The following is a 23,244-nucleotide window of genomic DNA, read 5'->3' as shown; positions in this document are numbered from 1 at the left end:
GGCGGCGTCGGAGGTAGTTCACTGGCACGCGCGGCGTCTTCGTCAACATTATAATAATTATTTATTATAAGATACCTTTTAATATTTATTATTTAATTATTTACGCATATAGTAATAAAGGAAGTTTATATACTTAGTATACTATTAGGTATAAATTCTTTAAAATGTATGATAATATGATATACAAATTATACATAAACGTTAATAAAGCAACAGTTTTCCGGCAGTAATTACGTCGGTTATTTTTTTCGTATTATGTACCACAACGTCGAGGTGATTGAATAAACACACATCGTCTTCACGCTAGATTTCCAAGCATATTATATTTATATTATACTATTAAGTTTATATTGTAATAATTTAATATTTATATATATAACAATAAATATATATACTCAATGATTATACACAAGAATAAAAACAATAACAATACGAACAAATATGCCTAATAACTTGATAGTTATACAGAACTTGTCTGCTTATAGTTTTATACCTTAGTATAATATATACATATACATTAATGTAAAATATTATAGTCAATAAAAGCGACTGGAGATCGCAATCGCCAAACGATTTTTATGCTCTCCGTTATATTATATTATATTGACGATAAAGCATACAGCGCACCGATGATGATTATCGTTTAAGATACATTCAGTATAAAAATCCTATTTTAATTTAATTTAGTTTTTTTTAATGAGAAGTCCTACCCCCTATATATACATTTATACCTATTATCTATACAGTATATATTCTGTATAATAAGGATATTTCGGATATATTTATGTGCACTTAAACCATTGTTTCCCGGTAGGTTTCCTGTGTGTACTCGTATATTCAAGATGGATTGGGTAGATAGTTATTTAAATAATTTAGACGAACGGTAAAAACGCTAACTAAACTCACCTTAATGTTTTTTCGAATATTTTCGTCTGGTCGGTTTAGGTTTACAATGACAAAAACATAAATAAATCTAGTTAACTGCATTTTTTTTATAAGTCCCAACTAATGGCTGTTCATAATATTATAGTCTATATATAGGTAATCCTAATCAATTGACATTAACCGAAAGAAGTAACCCTTATGACCTTTAATTTAATGCATTATATACGTATACTACGCTTTTTTTATATTATTTATATTTCTACTTTTATAAAAAAAAAAAAGACAAGAGAAAAGAAACAAACGAATAATAAACTTAATTTACTATTTAGATGTATAAGCAATAGCATATATATTTGTATTATTTACCTATCTAAATGATAATTATTTATGGGATAAAGTAGGTGATGTTTTTCATTGATTCATATTTCGTAATTTATTATTGATCTGTGTAATCAAAATATTTAACTTAAAATAACCACAAATATTAATTACTGCAGTGTATAATTTTTCATTCGAAAAAAATTTAAAATTTATTATTATATTCAAATACTTATAACTTATAAGTTATTATTTTTTATAGCTAAAATAGTTGATAATAAATTATTGCATAACTATATATAATAAGTAATTTTACCTTAGCATGATGTTAAAATATACATATAAATTGTCAGTACAATTATTACTTGTTATTATATTTTATTTATTAAGTCTAAGTATTGATACAAATTAACACAACATTATTATTTCTACTGGCTATTGCCTATTGTGATAAATAGTGTATTATAAATTATAATATTGTATAGACCGATTGTAGAAAAATGTTTGTAAACACAGAAAGAATACTAAGAAAATAATTAGAAAATCAAAATATGTAATAACAGAATAATAGGAATTACGATAATTTATATTTGAAATAAAAAATAATTTTAGTACTATGATAAGCTATGATTATGGTTGGTACTTCTGTTTCACCAAACAAAATATTTTTATCGACATCTAACTAAGTTTATAGAAATAAAACTAAACAAATTGAAAATTTTAAATCAATAAGATAATATTGATTTAAAATAATCAAATTGTTTTTAACATTTTTCGATTGGAAATCGATATGAAATTGTTAACACATTATAATCATCGGTAAATGGTAATGGGTGCAATAATTTAAAATTGTTTTATTATTATGCTATTTTATAACTTTTTAAGTAATAAATAATAATTAATAGGTAACTAATATAATTATATAAGTGGTACTCAAAACGTTTTATTAAATGCAAAAATATTCATTATTATTCTATGGGAATTTTACAATATGCAAATAGTTTAAAATTAGTCATGAATCATGATTAATAATTTTCGTTACAGATTTAGTTAATATAAGATAGTATCATACTTACAGCATATAATATAATACAAATAAATCATAAACAATCGTTTTTATTGAAACATATTCTTAATAAATAAAGAAATTGCATTAAATCATATATTTTTTTTCTAATTTCAATACTTATTCTCACACAACATATCCACACTGCTATTTATAAGCATTCAGTATATCCTTTTCTCTCTTTCTCTCTGTGGCTCTGTTAAAGATTTACGATGTTTATATAATACATATTCATACACACGCAGCGGCACAAAAGGATCATTTCATTTGGTCTTGTTTGCATCCACTTGACTTAACGATTATATCAGTTGTCGGGAACTTATATACTCGGTATAATATAAACAATATAATTAGAATAACGCAAATCTCAGCGTTCTAAAAACTATTATACGTTTAAAAAAAAAAAAATATTATTAATTATAATTATATTTACATAAATTAGATATTCGACGTACTGATGTATGATTTCACTATTTCAGTAATATGTTATTTATTTAAAATTAATCGCACTTTTCAGCATCAAGTTCAAGTTTTGAAAGACGTTGACGAACAACATTACGATTTTTCTGGAAGTATAATGTAGTTTTGTATTTGTATATTGTATATAGTATGGTGCACAATACTATACGGTGTAGAAGTGTAAACGAAATGCATCACGACCAATACATGCGAACGTGATGTTCGCATAAAACAAGTCACTAGTATCGCGTATACGTTTATATATATTATTGTGTACAATATACATGTATACGTTTATATATATTATTGTGTACAATATACATGTATACTCGTAATATATTGTTATTATGATGTGTATATGTTAACCTATATAGTATATTGTACTATTTGTACTGTGTGTCTGTGTGTATAGTGGATTAGTATATATGAGCTGAATATATCTATACATGTTTATCTTTTTTTACTGAAAATCGTGTTCGCATTTAAGCCCACGACAAGTCTTTGTATAGTTGTATACATACCATGTACGACGTGATTTCGTACACAAAATTACAAAAACGATTTAAATCTCGCGCGCACTTTCTTTGCACGTTGGATCGAACCAGTGACCGACAATCATGTTCGCCGTTCCCTTAGATCTCGCGCGCGTCCTCCTTATTTCGGACTATCCTCGTCGAAGTTCTCGCATTCCAAATTCATTGCGTGAATTTCACTAATACAATATCATATGCATAACTGTTGTATGAGAGGAGAGAAATCTCAAAAAAGAGTCCCCAAAAACCTATTGATATTTAAACATTTGATAGCTAGCCCAGTTGCCCAGTAGCCCATATTATAATATTATGTCCCTGAAATTGTGAGATATTTTGTTTCAAGGAAAATATTCAATATATTATAAATTATAATAGAGTTTAAACACTATAAACCTACTACCTATGCACTGTGCGTAAGTATAAGAATATTAGAAATTTTGTAATCTCCATACTTAAATAATTTAGACGGTTATTAATTATAATAGTTATTTTAAATTAAACGGTTACATAACAGGATAAATTAAAATAATAATTTAGAAGGGTAATTTACACGTATAATAAAATAGGTTATTACTTATCAGCAATGATGCATTTTTGAAACACCTACCGTTTAAGGCTATGTTTAGTGTAATTTTCGTATAATTAAGAATGATTGAAATATAAAGAGATTCGAATATCAAAATATGCTCTATAATATATAATTATTTAAATCAAATCAATAACTAAATAACTAGGTATTATTAATATTATTTATTTACCAATGGTATTATGTTTTCTATTGTCAATTATTATTTGCAACTTATATTTTACACTAATACATTTTATTGCTTAAATAGTTATAGCTACTTATAGTAAAAAATACGTTAAATTTTTTTATAGGTAAATAAATATCTATGTATATATTATTAATAGTTAAACTTATCATATATGTTATTATTGAAATAATAGTTTTCTTTCGCAATCGATTTATTTTTATATAAAAATTAAACTTTGATGTATTTAAATACCTATTAATATAGATTAGTGATGTTATAACGTTATACGATGAGTATTTTTTATTGTACCTACTTGATGGTAATATAAATCAACTATGACATCTAATAAATAAATAAATATATATCAACAGATGAGTTTATTTGGTGTATTAAGTATTTAAGTCTTAAGTGTCATAATATTTTTTCACATACCGTGATTCTGATAATTTGACCGCGCCATTACGGTCCATAATATATTGTAGGTTGCAAGGAGAATATACCTTGATGAACGTAAGCAAGTGATCGCAATATTTTAAATCAATCAAAGTAAGATTGGTACTGCCGTTCATAGGCGTACACAGAATTCGTTTAACTCCCCCACCACCCTCCGGGTTATCATTTACACACATATAATATATATATTATATTATATTATATATATATATATGTGTGTGTAAAAAAATATTACATCAAATAAATCATTATACATGTTTTACTTGGGGGGAGGGGGGTAAAACCCTAACCCCTCTCCCCGACGTACCGCCACTGCTGCCGTTTAGTGTTTTCGATCAAATCTTTTTCGCATGGTCTACAGCTTTGTGTATAATCCAATGCCTGAGCGATTAAATAAGTATTTACTTTTGTATTATGTATATTATACGTATAATGTAGATTCAGAGGCCCAGAGTTATCCCAAATTTTTTTGAGGACCAGGAAAAAATACGTAGACTAGGACTCCTAAATCATCGGCCAAATCTACCTAAAATTTAATTTAACCTAACACGATATGATACAAAAATATTCACAGATTTGTAATATGTTGGTAAATTTTACCAACCAGTCGTTCTAACTTATGATATTGGTGTTAACGTAACTTATAATCAGTATTAAAATATAATAACACTAGCAATAGGTACTATATTAGCATATATTATTAATGTTATCATTAATTTTCGCACTTCATGTAAGTATTATACTTAGTTTGTATTGTATATACTTCACTAAGTAGTAAGTATATATTTTAAAGATGATAATATTGATCTTATTACAATATTACAATAATGTATAACAATAAATAAAATTACAACAAAGAAATAATTTCTTTAAATTGTATAAAATCATAACTCATTTAATGGAAAATTTAATATATTTAAGAATTTTCATATTAATTTATTTAATGAAATTAATTACCTGAAGGTTAGACTTCATAGACTCTATAAATGACTTCATTGGATCAAAATCATACCCATTTTTCATTGATTTAACATGCGTTTTTCATTAATTAAATGACATTTTTTTTCTGAGTGCAATTTCGCAACAATAATAAATGACAATTATTATTATTTAAAATAACTAAAACGTATCCGGTGGATATAATATAATTACAAAATATAGAAACGAAGTATTTCATATTATTAAAATTTCACAAATAAAAAGATTATTTTAGCAATGATAGGCATTAATGGGCAACGCCGATTAATCATGATTACACATTTATATAATTATATTGTCTTATTGACACATAAGTGCATCCGGAACGTTTTAGGGGGCCCTAGAAAATGAGGCCCGGGGAAAAAATGGTCCCGTTGTCTTTTGATAGTCTTGGCCGAACATCATCATTCATCACCTATTGTCTCAAACGAATCACATGTCACTACATTTTGAGGATTACGTGCTGTGAGCAACAACGGTCAGCGGGTTAATAAAATACGTATATGAAACTATAAACTACACTATACTATATACTATGTACTATATAGTTACTATTTAGCATTCACGGGTCACTCGTGGTACCCGAACTTATCAATAGCTTGTATAATAAAATAAATCGGGTCATTAATTTATTATAACATTTGCTGTTTTATTATTACCGTTTCGTTATGAAGAGGCCACCAAATGTGCATGCACGCAAATACAGTTGTAGTCGTTAGTAAAGACTAAACACTTGACCAAGCTCAGACGTGTGTTCATTGCGGTGTTCCCAATAAGTATCATAATATTATTGGTATCAGACTAACGTAAGTGGTACGCCATCTACTCGTGGTTTTTGTACTGATAAATTATGATAACAGATTATCACGTAGCCGCCGCCGCCGACGCTACCGCTACTACCGCCATAGTGTCATAACGGACATTTTTGTTTACGTGTCCGCGGTCCGGTGACGTGAACGGTTTGAAAAGTTAACAACAAAGCGGTTAGGCAACGAAAGCAAAAATCCGTCATTCCGTCGTCCCCGATACGGCCACGCATCGTTAACACATAAGTCACTTTACGTTCAAATTCACGACTGCCAACGAGTCGTGAACTCGTTCCGTTTTCCGTTTAATTCCGCCCGCACGTATTTTGATATACGTTATAATATACAATACCTAACGTGTACTATAACAACATCATAGGTAAGTCGTCGTTTTTTTCACGTATTAACCACCCAGGATAGTGTTAGGTATTGCCCCCCCGGGTCGTTTTTTTTTGCTTGCCTAACCGCCGTATTGCCGCTAGTTAATTTATTTTTGGTTGTCGTTGTCGAGTTTGCACCCGTGTCGCGAATGATTTGACGCGAAAAGCGCATGTTTGTAGGTGTATTTGTAGTAAGTACGTTGTTCGTGGGTTATCTATCCGACACTCGAGTGTCATGTCGAGATACCCGACGCTACGCAGTTGTGGCTACGAGCTGGACCGGACAATCGGCACTGGCGGCTTCGGCAAAGTCAAACTGGCCACGCACACTTTGACAGGTGAGAAGGTGGCCATCAAGATCATGGACAAGACCAAGCTGGGTAAAGACCTGCCGCGCGTCAAGTTGGAAATCAGCGCGCTAAAGAGCCTGTCGCATCCCAACATTTGCAAGCTTTACCAGGTGATTGAGACTGAGTCCCACTGCTATGTTGTCATGGAGTATTGTTCGGGCGGTGAGTTGTTCGATCACATTGTTGAGAAAAGCCGTCTCAGCGAAATGGAGTCACGTATGTTCTTTAGGCAAATCATATCGGCTGTATCATATTTGCATGATAATGGTTATGCGCACCGTGACCTCAAGCCGGAGAATGTGCTCCTGGACAGGGAACAGAACTTGAAAATAATCGATTTTGGTCTATGCGCTAAACCGCAAGGTGGCATGGACAGCTTGCTGTTGACCTCTTGTGGATCACCCACTTACGCTGCACCCGAACTCATTCAAGGAGTCAAGTACCACGGTTCAGAAGTTGATATTTGGAGTATGGGTGTAATATTATATGCATTGTTGTGCGGATGTTTACCATTTGAAAGTGACAATATTGATGAACTTTTTAAGAAAATATTAAGAGGAAAATACGTAGAACCTGGTTGGCTCTCGTCAGGTAGTAAACGTTTGTTGAGACGTATGCTTTGCGTTGACCCATTAAAGCGTATACGAATTAGTGAGTTAATTAATGATCCATGGATTAGTCTAGGATTTGGTTGTCCACCGTCCACAAAAAATCAAAACGTTGATCGGTGTAAAGACATGGAATGTCTTGAGGTAATTAGTCGACATTGTGATATTGATAAAGAAATTATTTGGTCCCGTATTTCCAAGTGGAAGTATGATAGTGAAACTGCAACTTATTTGTTGTTATTAAATAAAAAAAAATATGGTGCTCCAGTAGTTTTGAAAAAAAAAGAAGTATCCAATCAACAACCAGAACTAATTATAAGAAGACCAGTCACTCTACATACTCCAGGCCAAGAAAACAGAAGAGTAGTTGGACGTGCTATTCGAAGAAAAATTGATGAAGTGACACCTACTATACCTGCTAAAATCAAAAGAAATACTAATGCTGAAACTCCACAAGTACAACCACCATGTTCGTCAAATCTAAGTAGTCCTGCTGGTAAAATAATTTCAGGATTAGACCGTGTCAGAAAAGCATTGACACCTAGACGCCGTATTTCTACTCCCACACAAAAACAACCTGAAATTTTGAACATCAAAAAAGATTTATGTAATATATCAACTACAGTTTGCAAGGATCCAGAAAAGGTGATGAATCAGTTGGAAAAAGTGTTGGCGATGAGAAATGTTATTTGCTCAAGAAAAGGTTTTGTGCTTAGAGGAAAATTAAAGAGTGATGTAGCTGATAAAGAAAAATTGAAATTATCTTTTGAATTAGAAATTTGTTTGGTGCCTTCTATGAACAAAGAAAATGCACCAGTTGTTGCCATTAAACGAAAGCGACTTAAGGGTGACTCTTGGATGTACAAAAAAATATGCGAGGAAATTCTAAATTTTACCGGAAAGTGTGAAACTATTCCAGAATGAAACCTCATTGGTTTTTGACTATTTTATTTTTATCTTGAAATTATTTTCTGGAAATGCTTGTATTTAAATTTAAATATAGTGATAGGTTAAGATACAATAATAATTACCTATTTTACTCTACAGTATTATTAATTTAATTTGATTATTTCGAAATGACAAAATGAGTAATATATTAGTAGGTACAGATTTTTCTTCTTGTATTATATTTTGTTAATTGTTTTCTTGACCGCTTATTATTACATATAAGTTTATAATAAATCATTAGTCATAATATACTTACTTTAATGGTGATTAAATATGTTTGAACTTTTCTTCAGTCACCTAACTCTATGCTTTAACTTTTTTCTAATGCTTTGTCTAAAATTGTTATAAATTAGTTGTTAAATTAATTTATATATTATACTAAAATAAATGATCAAAAATATGATATCTTCTATCAAATAGATTTAAGTTATTTTTATAAGTATGATATACTCTGTAGCTTTGTTATAATTATATTGAAATACACATCTGAATTCCATTAACAAAACATAATTTTGTGTATATATTTTTTTAAACTAATTAAAAAATAGCCTTCTAATCCTCTAATCATACAACCTACTTAGTACTTATACAGTTTATACAGTATATATGTGTGCAAAATGCATAAATACTAAATCAAATCTTACAAGTATGTATGGTTATGTGAACATTGTGTATATAATAATATAGTTAATAAAATAGTTATACAAAAGCTATATTTAAAATTAATTGATGAATTACATGAAAATAATTACATTATTTTTTTTAAGTAAAATGATATATTATCATTTAAAAACTTGATTGTATTATAGTGTTAGGTTAGGTATTTTTTTTTTTTTTAAACTTATTCCGCAGTATTGGATACTTAAATATTAAAATAATAATTTTATTTTAAAAACTAATGATTAATGTTTTTATTTGCAGGATGTATTCATTAAAGTCATTAGTAATTGTAGCACTAATTTGCACATCTTTAAGCGTATCTGGCCAAAATTCAGACAATCAACAGGCCAGATTATTAGTATCTAAACAAGTTCTTAATAAATTGTTAGTTCAAGATTCTGATATCCTAGTTAAGGTATGTATACATAAAATATTTTTCACTTTTGTACAGTTTTAAATTCCAATTAATTTGTATGTAGTATACCATTTACAATGTGGGAAGTGTGCCGGCTACAAATGTTATACTACAAGACTCAGGATTTCCCGATGAAGCATTTGCCACTGTCAAAGGAAATTTGAATATTCGTTTTAACAGAATTCCATCAGGCGCAAATGTTACTCATGCTGTTGTTATCAAACCTCTTACATATGGCCGGTTTAACTTCACAGCTGCAGTGGTACAATATAAGTCATCAGAAGGTGCTGAAGAGCCACAATTTGCAATAAGCAGCGAACCCGGTGAAGGATACATAATCAGTTATGCTGAATACGACAAGAAATTCTCACCCCATTTGGTAAATATATTATACTAGGGTATAAGTTTTTTTTTTCTAGTAAAAAATATGAGTATTTTTATTTAAGTATTATATCAAATTGTTAATGACATTACATTTTAAATCAAAATGTATGAGTTATAAGTAAGGATTAATTCCAGAGCTATAATTTAATAAAACAATTATAATATGTTATACTTCTTTCTTTGAGATGATAAGATTTAAATGTCATAAAAACATAACTGTTAGATTTCAAATAGAATTCAAAAGATTTTTTCTTTTTAACTATATTTTTGTCAATTTGAATAATAATTTAGTTGAAATATTCTTAGTATAATAGTATGCTATAATAATTTGCTATTGTTTGTTTATGTTCTATAATTAGTATTTGTTTTTATTTTTTCAGCTTGATTGGTTTGCATTTGCAGTAATGTCTCTGCCAGCTTTATTAGGGCCATTCGTATTGTGGTGGATTAGCAAGAGCAAGTATGAATTAATATTGAAACAAAAACGTGAAAAAGTGTCTAAAGATTAAAATTAATAAAATAAGAACCTTTGTACAATTAAAATTAAGGATGCTTTAGCCTAATTTGATATAATATATAAAAATGTTTTTATATGTATGTACTTATAAAAATATCCAGATCATTTCCTATGGTTAATTAGAATTACAATTTTTGTTAAAACCATTATAAAATCAACTTTAAAATTTCCATATATCCCATAAAACAAATTTATCACCTTTTCATATTGAAAATACACGATCTCTTTATATATATTTTTCATTAATTAATATTAATATCTGTATTATATATTGCCAACAATTTGATATATATATATAAAAGACTACATATTTTATTTTTAGTAGGTACATTTTGTATGATTATCAAATTACAATTCTGTTCTAAATTTGTTTGTTATTAAATTAATTTTTTTATAATAATTAAATATAAGTGTCAGTAGATGGCTATGTTTAATTTAAAAATTTACCTTTGTGTTCTATTTGTTTGAATTTATTCTCAGAATAATATTAAATTTAGATTTTGGTGAAATTTTATAATAAAATTAGTTTTTTTTTTTTAACTGAAGATTTATAAAATACATCATTTTTTATTTCTTATTAGTAATTAGATTTATTTAATCTCTTTGCAAAACTTACACTTACATTTAGTGAGATGTAGATGTTTTATGTTAATAAGGAATATATTGTTATAAAAGTAAAATATGTACCTTTGGCCGTTTCTAACATTGATATTATTGTCTAAAAAAAGTATATAGGTGAAAAAAATTTCAGTGTGAAGAGTTTTATAACAAAATACAAATAGTATACTTAGTTTTAATAAGTATTTGATGTTCATTATTTTTTTGGATGTATGTCATTTTATAAGCTAATACGTGTGTTGATGAACACAAAAGAACTACTTATTCAATATTTATTCTATGTAAAAATAATGTAATTCAGCTAATTTATAATATCAATATTAATATATGTTGCGTTTGTCTTAAATACATTTAACAGCAAATTTATATACAGCATAACCCATAATATGTTGTTAGCTTTAATGTCAGAGTGAAGTTAACTATTATCTAAGTTAAAGGTTAGAACGTTAGTGATTTAAATTTATAATATTTTACATACTCATATCTTACTTAAAAATTTAAATACTGTAAAAAACGCACTACTATATCACTAATATTTTAACTTTTAACTTTTATAATACATAACTTTACTCTAATGTTAAAGCTAACTACACATAATGGATTTTATTGAACGTAAATTTGTTGTATTGTAAGTAAGACGGTGATGATTATGTAGTTGTGGCGTCCTCTTAAGGTTTTACTGTTCCGAGTTAAAGTATTGTAATAAAACATTATTTATGTAGATATAAATTTATAAATAAAGCTTGAGACTTCATGACCTTAAAATGATCAAAATATATTCACTAATTTTATAGTTTTATTTATAATTTTTAAATTTAATGTATTCTGCAATATAGATTAAATAAAACCATTAAATTATTATCTCAGACTTAGGAAATCTATTTAAAATTCAGTTTTTTTAATGCATTTTTAAAAAAAACTGCCACTTTTATATAAAAAATGGTCAAATATATGTCATATTTTTTTTCATATTTGACTTAAAAAAAGTTTAATATAAAACACATTAGTTTATTATTTAGCTATATTTTTAACAATTTATTTATATGCAAACTTCTCAAAGTCAAGTCTTATAAATAATTATAATTTGAATGTGACAGAATGATTAAAATAATTTAGATGCTCTAAGCAGTGTTTAAAACCTCGAATATCTTGATTTATGATTGATCTTGTATCATAATACGTAAGATAAGTATGGACTGTGAATAATTGAGAAAAAGGGTGTCGCTCTGTGAGTGGGTTTTGAATAAATCTTATGAAACTGGTCAGTGTAGTATGTAATGAGTGTATTACATTTTCAAGTAATAGATAATTCTTCTTATCCATGTTTGAATATTATAAAATGTATTATTGCTGTGTTGACTGTTGATGCACATATTATAATATTACTTACTATTTTGAAATAATATTATCATTGATTAAATAAACGTTTATGTTTTATGTTACATTCGTAATAAAGTAAAATACTAAAATTGTACATAGGATCAAAATTAAAGAATATTAATTGTATATGATAATAATAGTCACTACAAACGTGAAGTAAAATGTAGTTAAATCATTTTGCGTTTGCGTAATGATATTAATAGTAGGTACAACAAAAATACTATTTATTACTAAAATAAATAAATGGGCAAATTAAATTAAATTTTCTTTCTTATGAAAGTTTTTTTTCTTGCTCTTTTTGAAGCAAATTCCTTCAAAGTTCAAGTTTTCTAGTACTAGTACATACATTTCTGTAGAAAAATATTTTGGTAAGTAGATGGTAGTTTGTGTAAAAATTTACTTATAGTATTTTTGTATAAAAAAAACATTAAATAATTTTAAGTTAATAAATCTCTGGGCTCTTAAAATGCTTGCAAGGCTCTGAGGATGTGCTTTCTTGCTCTCTCATAAACTGCAGGACCTGGCAGAGAGCGGAATAGTGCACCAACGTAAATTATGCGGGGATTATATACGTTTTCGCAACTTTGTACTTTCATTGTGAATTCTGCAGTTAACGATATAATATAATATTTTATTTTAACATTCTGTACACTATCATATTATGATAGTATTATTATTAAGTGTCAATATAACTGTTTAAAAGTGTCAAGCATTTGACTTCGAGTCAGTGTAATCGTTAAAGCATAGGGCGGGTTAAAAAAAACTTAACAAGCGCAGGGGCCGAAATTCAATTTTATTTATTTAACACTAAGGCTTGGCTGTTTATGCCTTATAGTGCGTCATGGTCTTATTATGAAAGTAGTGTAGGTGCTTGTGGTTGCATATCCACTACGCCGCGGTATGATCATATTTGTACTTGTGAAATTGTAGGACAGTAATATTATTACCTACGACTTGTTTTTTCAATGACATATTTGCGTGTATACTATAGAGCACACTAATATTTTATATTTGAATTCTGGAAATATCACTACTGCAGGTACCATATTCACGTCTTTTAGCTTCTCCTACCCCGTGATATTTTATTGATTTATAGAAGTGAATATTTTACAAAAAAAAAATATTTCTTATTTTAAAATGTATAATTTATACTAAACACATTTTATTATGGGCTCACACAGTTGCTAAAATTACGAGCATTGTCAAGAAGAATGATAAGACAACTGAGTACTGACAACTTTATAGTAACCAGTTGTACCGTATAAGGCTAAAACAACTAAAACTTTGTCATTAAGAAAAATAGACGAAAATAAGTTTATTGTTTTTGAAAGGAAAATTTTCCCAGAGAATTTATAGCCCGGTTAACGATAAATAGTAATATATAATTGGGGAGTAAAGATGAGAAAAGATTATACAGCTTTAAACATTATACAGTATAGTGATACAGAAATATCAGAAAAGGGAGATTGCGATAGGCTGACCGTTTTTGGAGAAATCAAAATCCAATATTACATTATGTAATAGAACAGAAATCATGTAGGAAAAGACCAAGAATGCGCTAGAAAGATGTCATAAATAGTTTAAGAGTTGTTTTTAATGGAAGAAGTAGCGTTTGATAGAAAATAATAGAGGTTGATTTTTATGACAGGATTCTGAGGGCTCAATGGGTTCAATAAATCCAAGAAGAAGAAGAATAAAGTATTAAAAATTTACTATATTCATATTACAGATATTGCTAAAATTTATTTAGGCTGCTATTAATGATGTAAATCAGTGATTGATTTTGATAGCCCTCTAAAACAAATAAAGAAATAGTTATAATATATATATTTTTTAATATTGTTGTCTTGTTGATAAAAAAAAGTATTTAAAATATATTTTAAGAAATTGTTTTAAAAAATGTCTTCATTTTTCATGAACCGGCTTGCGACTGCCATTATTTTAAAATAATACTGTAAAAAATATTTAGTAAAAAGATCGCTGATTGCTATGATAAGGTACCTACCTATATTATATTATTAAATGCTATTGCCAATTAGGCAAAAAAAAGTCTATAAACTATTTGTGTAATAATAATAATAATAATAATGTTACCTTATGAAATAGCACAATGTTTTTTTTAAATCATACTTAGCTATCATATCTACCTTATTCACTTAATTTCCGCCTATGTGATATGATTATTATTTATTGGGCTAATATAATATATACCTATTACGTAAAATTATGTTGTATTGCAATGGCGATAATTAGTGTAAACTAATTATATATTTATACATTTTTTACAAGTAAGCAACTAGGAATTATACAATCTATATAATCAGTATACTTAAGTACTTTACTGATTATTGACGCAGGAACGTCATAAATCATAATATATAACTAATTAATATATTACAGGGATTGTCGAAGAGCGATAATTTTGCGGTGGCCTTAAACCAAGGTTTGAGACCGTTTTGTCATGTAGGACTGATCACTGATTATAGTATTTTAAATATTTCACTATTTCAGAGTGTACTATAGTAAATAGTATAATAACTATTCTGTTGCAGCATATTATGTTCAGTGTTCACTGTCCAGACGTTTCGAAAATATATTATGCGCATACTATTATATCGACTCAATATCAAATTGTTGTGAATAATTTATTTACATATATACTGGTAACAGTTATTACATTTATATGCATACAGACACGCAGTAATAATATATTATATACATAGGGTGGTTTCCGTTATTTACTCTCTTTTCAAATAGATACAATAGGTACATATAAAAATATTATATTATGGACTTAGAGTTAGTGTTGAAAAACGAGAAATCACGGTAGCCAACCCCGTATAGTATGTAAAAATAAGAAATTAATAATAATTGGTTTAAACGATGAAACATTGTATATAACTCAGAATAAAATTATAGGTATAGGTACAAAACGTAATAATAGACAATAGTAAACAGTAGTAATAATAACACCATCCGTTGAAATGAGAATCTCGATAAATATTCTTCCTGAAATCATAAAAAAAAGATGTGTAGATCCTAATCAATGTAATTATATAAGTACACCGTACATCGGTAATTTTTTTTTTAAAACTGTGACGAAAAACTATGTGCTTACTTTTCAAGGACTTCGCATCGACTTGACCGATTCCCGAGTTCTTTTCGGAACCCTCCTGCCGATGTGTAATGCCATTTCTCCCAATTTGATCTCTTTGAACACAGCTATAGCTTCGCGATGACTTAATCCGTGCAACGGCTTGTTGTTGACTGCCAGGATTTCGTCGCCTAAGACATAACAAAAACAGTTTTACAATTTTAATAATAATATGCACGCGATAAAAGAATATTGTTTAATGTTCACATTTACGTATTTATTTTTCACTCTGGGAATGGCCAGACTGCCCCAGACTATTATATAATACAGCGAATTTTTTTTGTTTCAACAAATGTTTTGTTTTTAAGCGAACTTAAATTGACTCAAAGCCAATTCTTGAATATACATGAATACTATGTTTAATTCTAATGTATATTTTAAGTACATAATACGTATAATTTGTAAGAATCGCTTTTAAAACTCGTTGCTCGAAAAAAAGCGGGTACCTATACGAATTTGAAAACGATCATGTTTTTAGTGTACCCGTTTTCGTTTCAAAACGATGTTTTAAAATTTTAGTCTTGAAAGATGGCTCCGAAATTGGACGTAAAGCGCCGAAACCCTTCGTTGAATTTGCTACCCCATTACGACCGATTTATCCTGCGTCGGTTCCTCTATATTATTGTTAAATACATTGCACCATGACGGCTCGGTTGCATAACTGCAGTTTACCGGGCGTACATAATGCGTGAATTGTGCACAGTTTCGACGTTCAACGTTATAATCGTTATTATTACTATTATATCATACCTGCACACGGGTAGTTAATTTAACGAGTGTGGATTAGACCGATCGAATTACAAATAATGTTCAGGGACCGCGCCGATGGATTACACGATCGACCGAGTACGCGCATACCTATATAATAATATCGTATAGTAATTCATCGTGTGCTGCGCCTCCTAATTTGTCGTCCTATAAATTTTGTGATCGCAAGTCAGCAGTAGCATTTCGTGATTTTAATTAACGTCGCGCACTGTATACGTATAATTCATTACTGCGCTATACTATTATTTGGGGTTACATTATTATTATGTATATTATATGTGTATTGTGTATACACATCCGGTTTTTAGGACGATCGGAAATAAATCGCCGGTGGAACTGTATGGCACGTGCCCGGCGACGAATGACGATGATATTTTAATGTGGAGACCACGGTCGCGTAACTTTGAGTTAATCGGAAGAGGTGGATTTGGCCGGATGAATTAATGAAAAATAATAACTACCATCTATTCCAGTATGTATACTTATAATACGTACGGGTTTCGCTCGGCACAAGTAATTGAAAATAATTACAAAACGCCGTTGGTGGTATTATAATTATATAATATACTATAAAGGGCTTGTCTAGGGCGGGGAAAACGTATTGTACGCTATTATTACCGCCTCGTTATATTAAAATATTGTTCACGTCTTCGTTTAACTGATTTGCGGAAAAAATGTCGTCAGTAATAAACGCGTCGCGGGAGCTGCTGTCGTCGCGTTTCAGACGACAAATAATACACGATATATAGACGAGACTCATCGTAAAGTATTATAATAATATAAAATATGCGCGTACTACTTGAAAATTTAATACCTACGCCCTACGGCTGTAGTTTAATGTTCAACACCAGATAGATGCGACGGGGGAGAGCTTCGTATATCGTTTGAACGGGAAAAAAAACCACGTTTGACTTTTTTTCCCGTTTCGGGTGAGCTCGTGACGACAATTTTTCATTTGAAAAAGTTTTACCCGTTCGTAGTTTATTGAATGATTGAGATGTGTCGTACCTATACTATATAGGCGTCTATACGGTCTACACTCAACCCGTAGCTATTACCGAACTACTAAGTGGATTATAATATTATTGAACTGTAATCGACGGCGGTGCTGAAATCATGGTGAAATCACTAATCACTAATCAGCGTTTATGCGATATTATCTGTCCTGCGGAACAGATGGACCGGTATGAATTTTTTTTTTTTTTGTAATTCGAACGACGGCGATCACGCACACACACACGATCATATTATAATGTATTTCCGGGGATATGATGTAGAACGCGTGCCGTGTATATAGGCGTATATATACGCGGCACACGGTGTGGACCACCGCGTTATGTATATCCCGTTTGGTCGTTTTAAATTAACGCCAGAAAACGGGAAATCGCCGCGATTGGCCGGCCCTTTGTAGTTTATATATGTATAATAATAATAGGTACGTGTTACGACGTTTTAACACTGCAGCACAATCCCATCACGAACTTACGTATAATACAATATTATTATTATTATTATTATAATTACGAGGAAAAAAAACGCGCGCGTGTGACCGTATGAATTATTTATGCGCGCATATCGTATTGTTGTGTGTATATATTGTAATATATAGATTATACGGTGCTGCGGCGGTCGCGTGTGTGTGTCTGGTGTAGTGCGTCCGTTCTCCATATATAATATACGAAATACATTCGGCATTGTGTACACATATTATTATACATAATACTGCAACATATGTGTATAATATATATTAATATGTAGTACCTACATTATTAGTACAATACCTGTGACCTGTCGGCTGTCTGCAGCCTATATAATATTATACTCTCTGCGCGTATATATTATGTGTACCTGTAAAATATGCGACGACCGATGATTCATAATGTACGGTTTTCTGGACGTTCATCCGGACGTGCAGCCGGCGCAATGAACCCGCGATGCACGCGCGTTATAATATGTTCAAATATAATATATAATATTATAATATAATACATTATTTTATTACGATTATTATATTATTGTCGTTGGGCACGATACCGCGGTATCGTGATGAACAGGTGCGTTTATATGAAGCAGGGACGGGCATCTCAAAATTGTTGTATAGAAGGCCGATTTTTAGAACTTTAAAATCTAGCGGGTCAAAGTGTATATAGAAAGCAAAAACAAAACAAAAAGTTCAATACGATTTAAAATCTACAATATTATTAACATTTACTTTTTATATTTTTACATTTATATTAACAACACGTCAAGAATAACGCAATTAAATAAAAATAAACTCTAAAATTTAATAAAGTAATTTGAAAATGTAGCTCGCTCGGGCCAGATAAAAATGGTATACGCGAGCCGCCAGTTGCTTGTTCCTGATATATATATTATATATAATAATATGTAGTATGTACCAATGCAATTGCTTATGGTACCAAAATAATAGCAAGTATATTATTTTTGTACTAAGTACACTTAACTGTTTACGCGACCTATACAGATGTAATTTGATCGAATACTTTTACACAATACAATGCATCAATACCTATATAGTGGCTTCTATAATAGTAGTCTTTTCAGTAATGTTGATACACCATTTATTTGGTTTAATGTCATCATTATTTTTTTATTTTACTAAATTCAAAAGGCTTTCTAGTTTCTCCGATAGTCTCCAGTAAATTTATAGTTCAAGTGGTTCAACACTGCAGTTTTTTCCATCTTTAGTACGGTTTATCGTATATTATTATTTATCGATATTGGTTCAAAATGTTTTTTTTCATCGGTTATTGCAATGTGTTCTGTCCCTTATTCACTTCTGTTATTTGAATTTAATATAATATGTTGGTATAACAATATGATATTTCTATATTGTTTTCAACACATTTCTCCTCTTCAAACTATACGATTAAATCAGGTTATTGTATACATGATGAAAGGATCCATAATTTTGGCATAATAGCAACCTAACTAACCCGTAAATACCAAGTTTCGGTAAATATAACATAATATTTATTTTATTATTTATAAAGGTCTCGCAGTGTATCCATATACAGGGTGATTTACCAATGAATCTCACTCTCCTTTTATCCTTCAAATCCGAATTTATTAAAATTTTGACTTTTGAATTTTAAAAGTATACTTAAGACCATATTTTTAGATATTTTAATTATTTATGTCATTTTTGGTGATTAAAACTAATTTTTAAAATGAGAATATTATTATTATCAAAATGTTCCAACATCAAAGCTCCCAGATCTTATTTAAACCAATCATGGACTATTATCCTTAGTACATAAAGCTTAATATCTCGTTCGAATTATGATTTATATTAGTAAATATTTTAAATAAAATCGTTTGTTTAGCAGTTAACTTTTAAAATGGGTGATTATCACTAAAAAAAAATTGTCATCGCTCTAGAACATCTAAGTACTTGAAAATATGGTGTTTAAGTATATTTAATTATTCTAAAAATCAGAATTTGTATAGTAAAAGCATACTTAAAGGATACAATATTTGGGTGAGCATACTGATACTGATGCCCCACTCTGTATAGGTTAATATTTTCATACCTAGATACTCTGTATACCTATATAATCCGCTTGTGGATATGATAATATGACTTTTCAATCGTTTTATATATTATCCGTTGCACCCTACTTTATTATATACTACATTATGTATACACACCACAAGGGATTTTGCTATTATTCTATTATGCATATTTTATCATAATTTTTTTATAGAGGCTATTTATATATTTATATTATTTGTAGCTGTCTTTGCATGTTATCGAAGTACGTGCATCATTGGGAAGACCCAAGCAGATGTACAGAAGTACTTATGTCTTATATAATATACATATATAATTATAAGGATTCAGAAACGAATACATTATACAGCTTAAACGTTGTCTGCGAATGTCCACGAGCCATTTGCAATTTAACTTGGTACATATAGTATCATTCGAAAACAGAAAACTGGCTGTTAACATAAGACTAGCTTTAGTTATAGGACCTTGTGCCTATTTCGTAATAAAATGTTCAAATTTTATTGCCATTTAACGAGATACGCTTTATGGGGTTTTTCGCGCTTATATCAATATGTCAATCGATAGACTTATCTCCGATGTAGGTACACAATATTTTAATATAAAAATACCGCATGACGCATTTACGCTGTATTCTCGAGAAGTGCTGTGTGTATTTCTGTATCGAGTAATAAAAATTATTTTATACGTGATCCGATAGAAACAAATAATGATATTACCGGTTTTATAATTACAATATATAAAACATCGCTTCAATATTATAGAGGTGTAATAGGAATAAGTACCTGAATTTTATGTTCAATTTTTTGTTATATCGAATATAATATATTGATATGATGTCTTTGTGTTTACAGAAATGCACCTTTTCTGATGTATCAGATATATTATTATATTTTATAAGATGCGTTTGAAAAAAAAGCGATATAATTAAAAGTAAACATGTACTTTAGTATCTACGAAAGACACGCATTTTTCCTAATACTATCCTCATAAGAGTTCTGAATCTCAAAAGCATACTGTAAAAATAAATAAGGTATATATCAGTATGACAATACCATATATAATATTATATTATATACGGCGTAATTGTGTCTGATGAAATATCGTAGTCAGCGTATGCAGAATAAAGCTATTTTTTTTTCGCCGCGAGTAGTACAAAATTAATACCAAACAAAATAAATATGTGTATTACACATACATAATACTCGGTGTGGCGTTTTATCCTTTCGACAGTTTTATTTTACAGTTAATAATTGTTTTACTGTTTTATGTCGGCAGACAGTAATATACTCGTAAAAAACTCAAAAATTGACACTATATAATACCTATGTAGTATAGTAGTATGTGTCAGGTAACATTATGAGTGTGCGTGTGCGTATGTTTGCGATTTTATATCAGTCCTTGAAATTGCGATTATAGGAGTAGCGTATGTAGATAATATACCGAGTCGATACACACGTTATTATTAGTACCTCTTAAACTCACGAATCCTGCAGCAAAGTTAATGGACGAAGAATAATATTCTGATGGATTAAATATAAAAATGAGAACTTTAGATAAAGTTCTATAATGAAAACGATATTTGCTTTGATAACAGTAGGTAGGTGGTAATAAGTAGGTAGGTATAATATATAGTAATATCGCACATGTACATATTATATTTACAATATTAATATAATCCCGAGGTGGGTTTGACGGCAAAGTTTTGCGAGCGCCTAGCCCATATCTTCGAGGTTGGTGGACGATGTATATATAGAAGAGGTTGCACACACTCGTACCTGCCTATATATATTGCTTACCTTGACCGCACCGAACTAATACATCTATATATGTATTTGATCTGATATAATATTATGTGTATACATAGGAAGATAATAATTGGAGATGGGTTTTCGTTTTCCTTTATCGTGTGCTCGTTCTTACATCAATATTATAATTTATACGTTTCAAAGCGGCCAACACACATACGTACGTATGTGCTGTGAGTTATATAAGCACAAACGATGTTATACGTCAGAAAGCACAGATGTGAGGAGAGTCCCACAAATACATTTCACGAAATCTTTATTTTGAATCATCACCGTCTGAATGTATTTGGTATCAATGATAATAATATAATATAAGTGTGCTAATTTTAAAGGTAACTTGATTGGCTAGTTGTTTGCATGATTGGCTTAACATACAATTATTAGAATTACTTTTTGACTTTCATACGAATTTCTTGTTTTGTATTTTGTGAGAGTAATAATAACAATAATAATATTTAAGCAAGAGTATAAGAGTTATTGGGACATTTTTTAAGGGACCACGACTATTTTTCCCCTTTGAAATGACGCTACTGATGCTTTAATGCATATAATGATTCGACCTATCAATAATGTTGTTTGATATAAACCTCGGGCGTATTGTAAATAATTATAATATTACCTTCTTTCAACGTTTCTGCATCGGCGGCTTGTCCGTTTGGAAATATGGTTTTCACGTAGATGCCCATCGTACCTTTCGGTGAATCCGTGCCTCCTACGATGCTAAAGCCCAAGCACTTGTGGCCTGGGCCTTTTTGGAACTTGACCGTCATTATCGTGAAACACGCGTCCTTACCGCCGCCCCGCGGCAACGTGTAGAAACAATTGCTGTCGTTTTTTCCGCCCTGTGGACATCATATACATATTTTTAATAACGTCGACGTAATATATTGTCGTATATTATACAATATCTTTTTAAACAACGATGTATTATTGTATTGTGTTAATTCATAACGAATGACATTTAAGCTATGGTTTTCGTCGCCGGAAACGGAAATCGTGTCGTACAATGTAATATATAATACACCACGGGCACTATAGGCAGTCATATTATTATTACGTAGACAATTCACATGCAATGTATTATAGGTGTTGAAAAGTGTTTTAATCGTTTCAATAGGCAATATGGAGTAGTGGATTACGCGATCGAACGAGGACGCGCGGACCGCGAAGGTTATACGCGTGAATCCAGTGGGTGTATATTTATTATTATTGTATAGTTACTACTGTTGCGCATATATATATATGTACATATAGCAATGCTAACCTAATTATTTGTCGAATTAAAATGTGTCTTACACCTTATGTGTCGCACGATGTACCTATATACATTATACTATTATAATGCTCAATGCTGACAGTCTGCAGCATTGAGCTTATAAATTGTATGTGCGTTTGCTCGAATTGGGACGAGTGAGTAATCATATTTATATTTTTCTACGGAGGAAGTTACTAGTGGATGTATTTAAATA

General features: G+C 29.8%; 3 protein-coding genes across 6 annotated transcripts in view; 2 read left to right on the top strand and 1 right to left on the bottom strand.

Annotated features, from left to right (window-relative positions):
* Window positions 1-6,377: 6,377 nt before the first annotated feature.
* Window positions 6,378-10,589, top strand: LOC132927995 (translocon-associated protein subunit beta). The gene is made up of 4 exons (XM_060992549.1): window positions 6,378-6,632; window positions 9,461-9,614; window positions 9,679-9,993; window positions 10,379-10,589. The coding sequence occupies exons 2-4, from the start codon at window positions 9,462-9,464 to the stop codon at window positions 10,505-10,507; spliced, it is 597 nt and encodes a 198-aa protein (XP_060848532.1). The 5' UTR covers window positions 6,378-6,632; window position 9,461; the 3' UTR covers window positions 10,508-10,589.
* LOC132927985 (maternal embryonic leucine zipper kinase-like) lies at window positions 6,639-9,049 on the top strand. Its single transcript, XM_060992536.1, has one exon. It carries the CDS (start codon window positions 6,869-6,871, stop codon window positions 8,513-8,515), a length of 1,647 nt encoding a protein of 548 aa, XP_060848519.1. The 5' UTR covers window positions 6,639-6,868; the 3' UTR covers window positions 8,516-9,049.
* A 4,555-nt stretch (window positions 10,590-15,144) lies between the features above and the next one.
* LOC132931967 (uncharacterized) overlaps window positions 15,145-23,244 on the bottom strand; it is a 41,216-nt gene continuing 33,116 nt past the window's right edge. For all 4 annotated transcript variants that reach the window (XM_060998105.1, XM_060998106.1, XM_060998107.1 and 1 more), the window contains 3 exons: window positions 22,395-22,617; window positions 15,632-15,798; window positions 15,145-15,522 (listed from right to left, as the gene is read on the bottom strand). In XM_060998105.1, the coding sequence (XP_060854088.1) occupies window positions 15,635-15,798; window positions 22,395-22,617 (387 nt within the window). In that variant the 3' untranslated portion in view covers window positions 15,145-15,522; window positions 15,632-15,634. The remainder of the gene's footprint in view (window positions 15,523-15,631; window positions 15,799-22,394; window positions 22,618-23,244) is intronic.

The sequence above is a fragment of the Rhopalosiphum padi genome, chromosome 1 (genome assembly GCF_020882245.1).
Source record: "Rhopalosiphum padi isolate XX-2018 chromosome 1, ASM2088224v1, whole genome shotgun sequence".
Taxonomy (NCBI): Eukaryota; Metazoa; Arthropoda; class Insecta; order Hemiptera; family Aphididae; genus Rhopalosiphum; species Rhopalosiphum padi.
Note: the sequence above shows the minus strand (reverse complement) of the source record. Positions and strands in the feature narration are given on the sequence as shown.

What these genes read in the sequence shown, in the direction of transcription:
- LOC132927995 (XM_060992549.1), top strand. Translation starts at nt 9,462, where the DNA reads ATGTATTCATTAAAGTCATTAGTAATTGTAGCACTAATTTGCACATCT. An exon ending in ATTCTGATATCCTAGTTAAG is followed by an intron (nt 9,615 to 9,678) that starts GTATGTATACAT and finishes ATTTGTATGTAG; the next exon opens with TATACCATTTACAATGTGGG. An exon ending in AGAAATTCTCACCCCATTTG is followed by an intron (nt 9,994 to 10,378) that starts GTAAATATATTA and finishes TTATTTTTTCAG; the next exon opens with CTTGATTGGTTTGCATTTGC.
- LOC132927985 (XM_060992536.1), top strand. Translation starts at nt 6,869, where the DNA reads ATGTCGAGATACCCGACGCTACGCAGTTGTGGCTACGAGCTGGACCGG.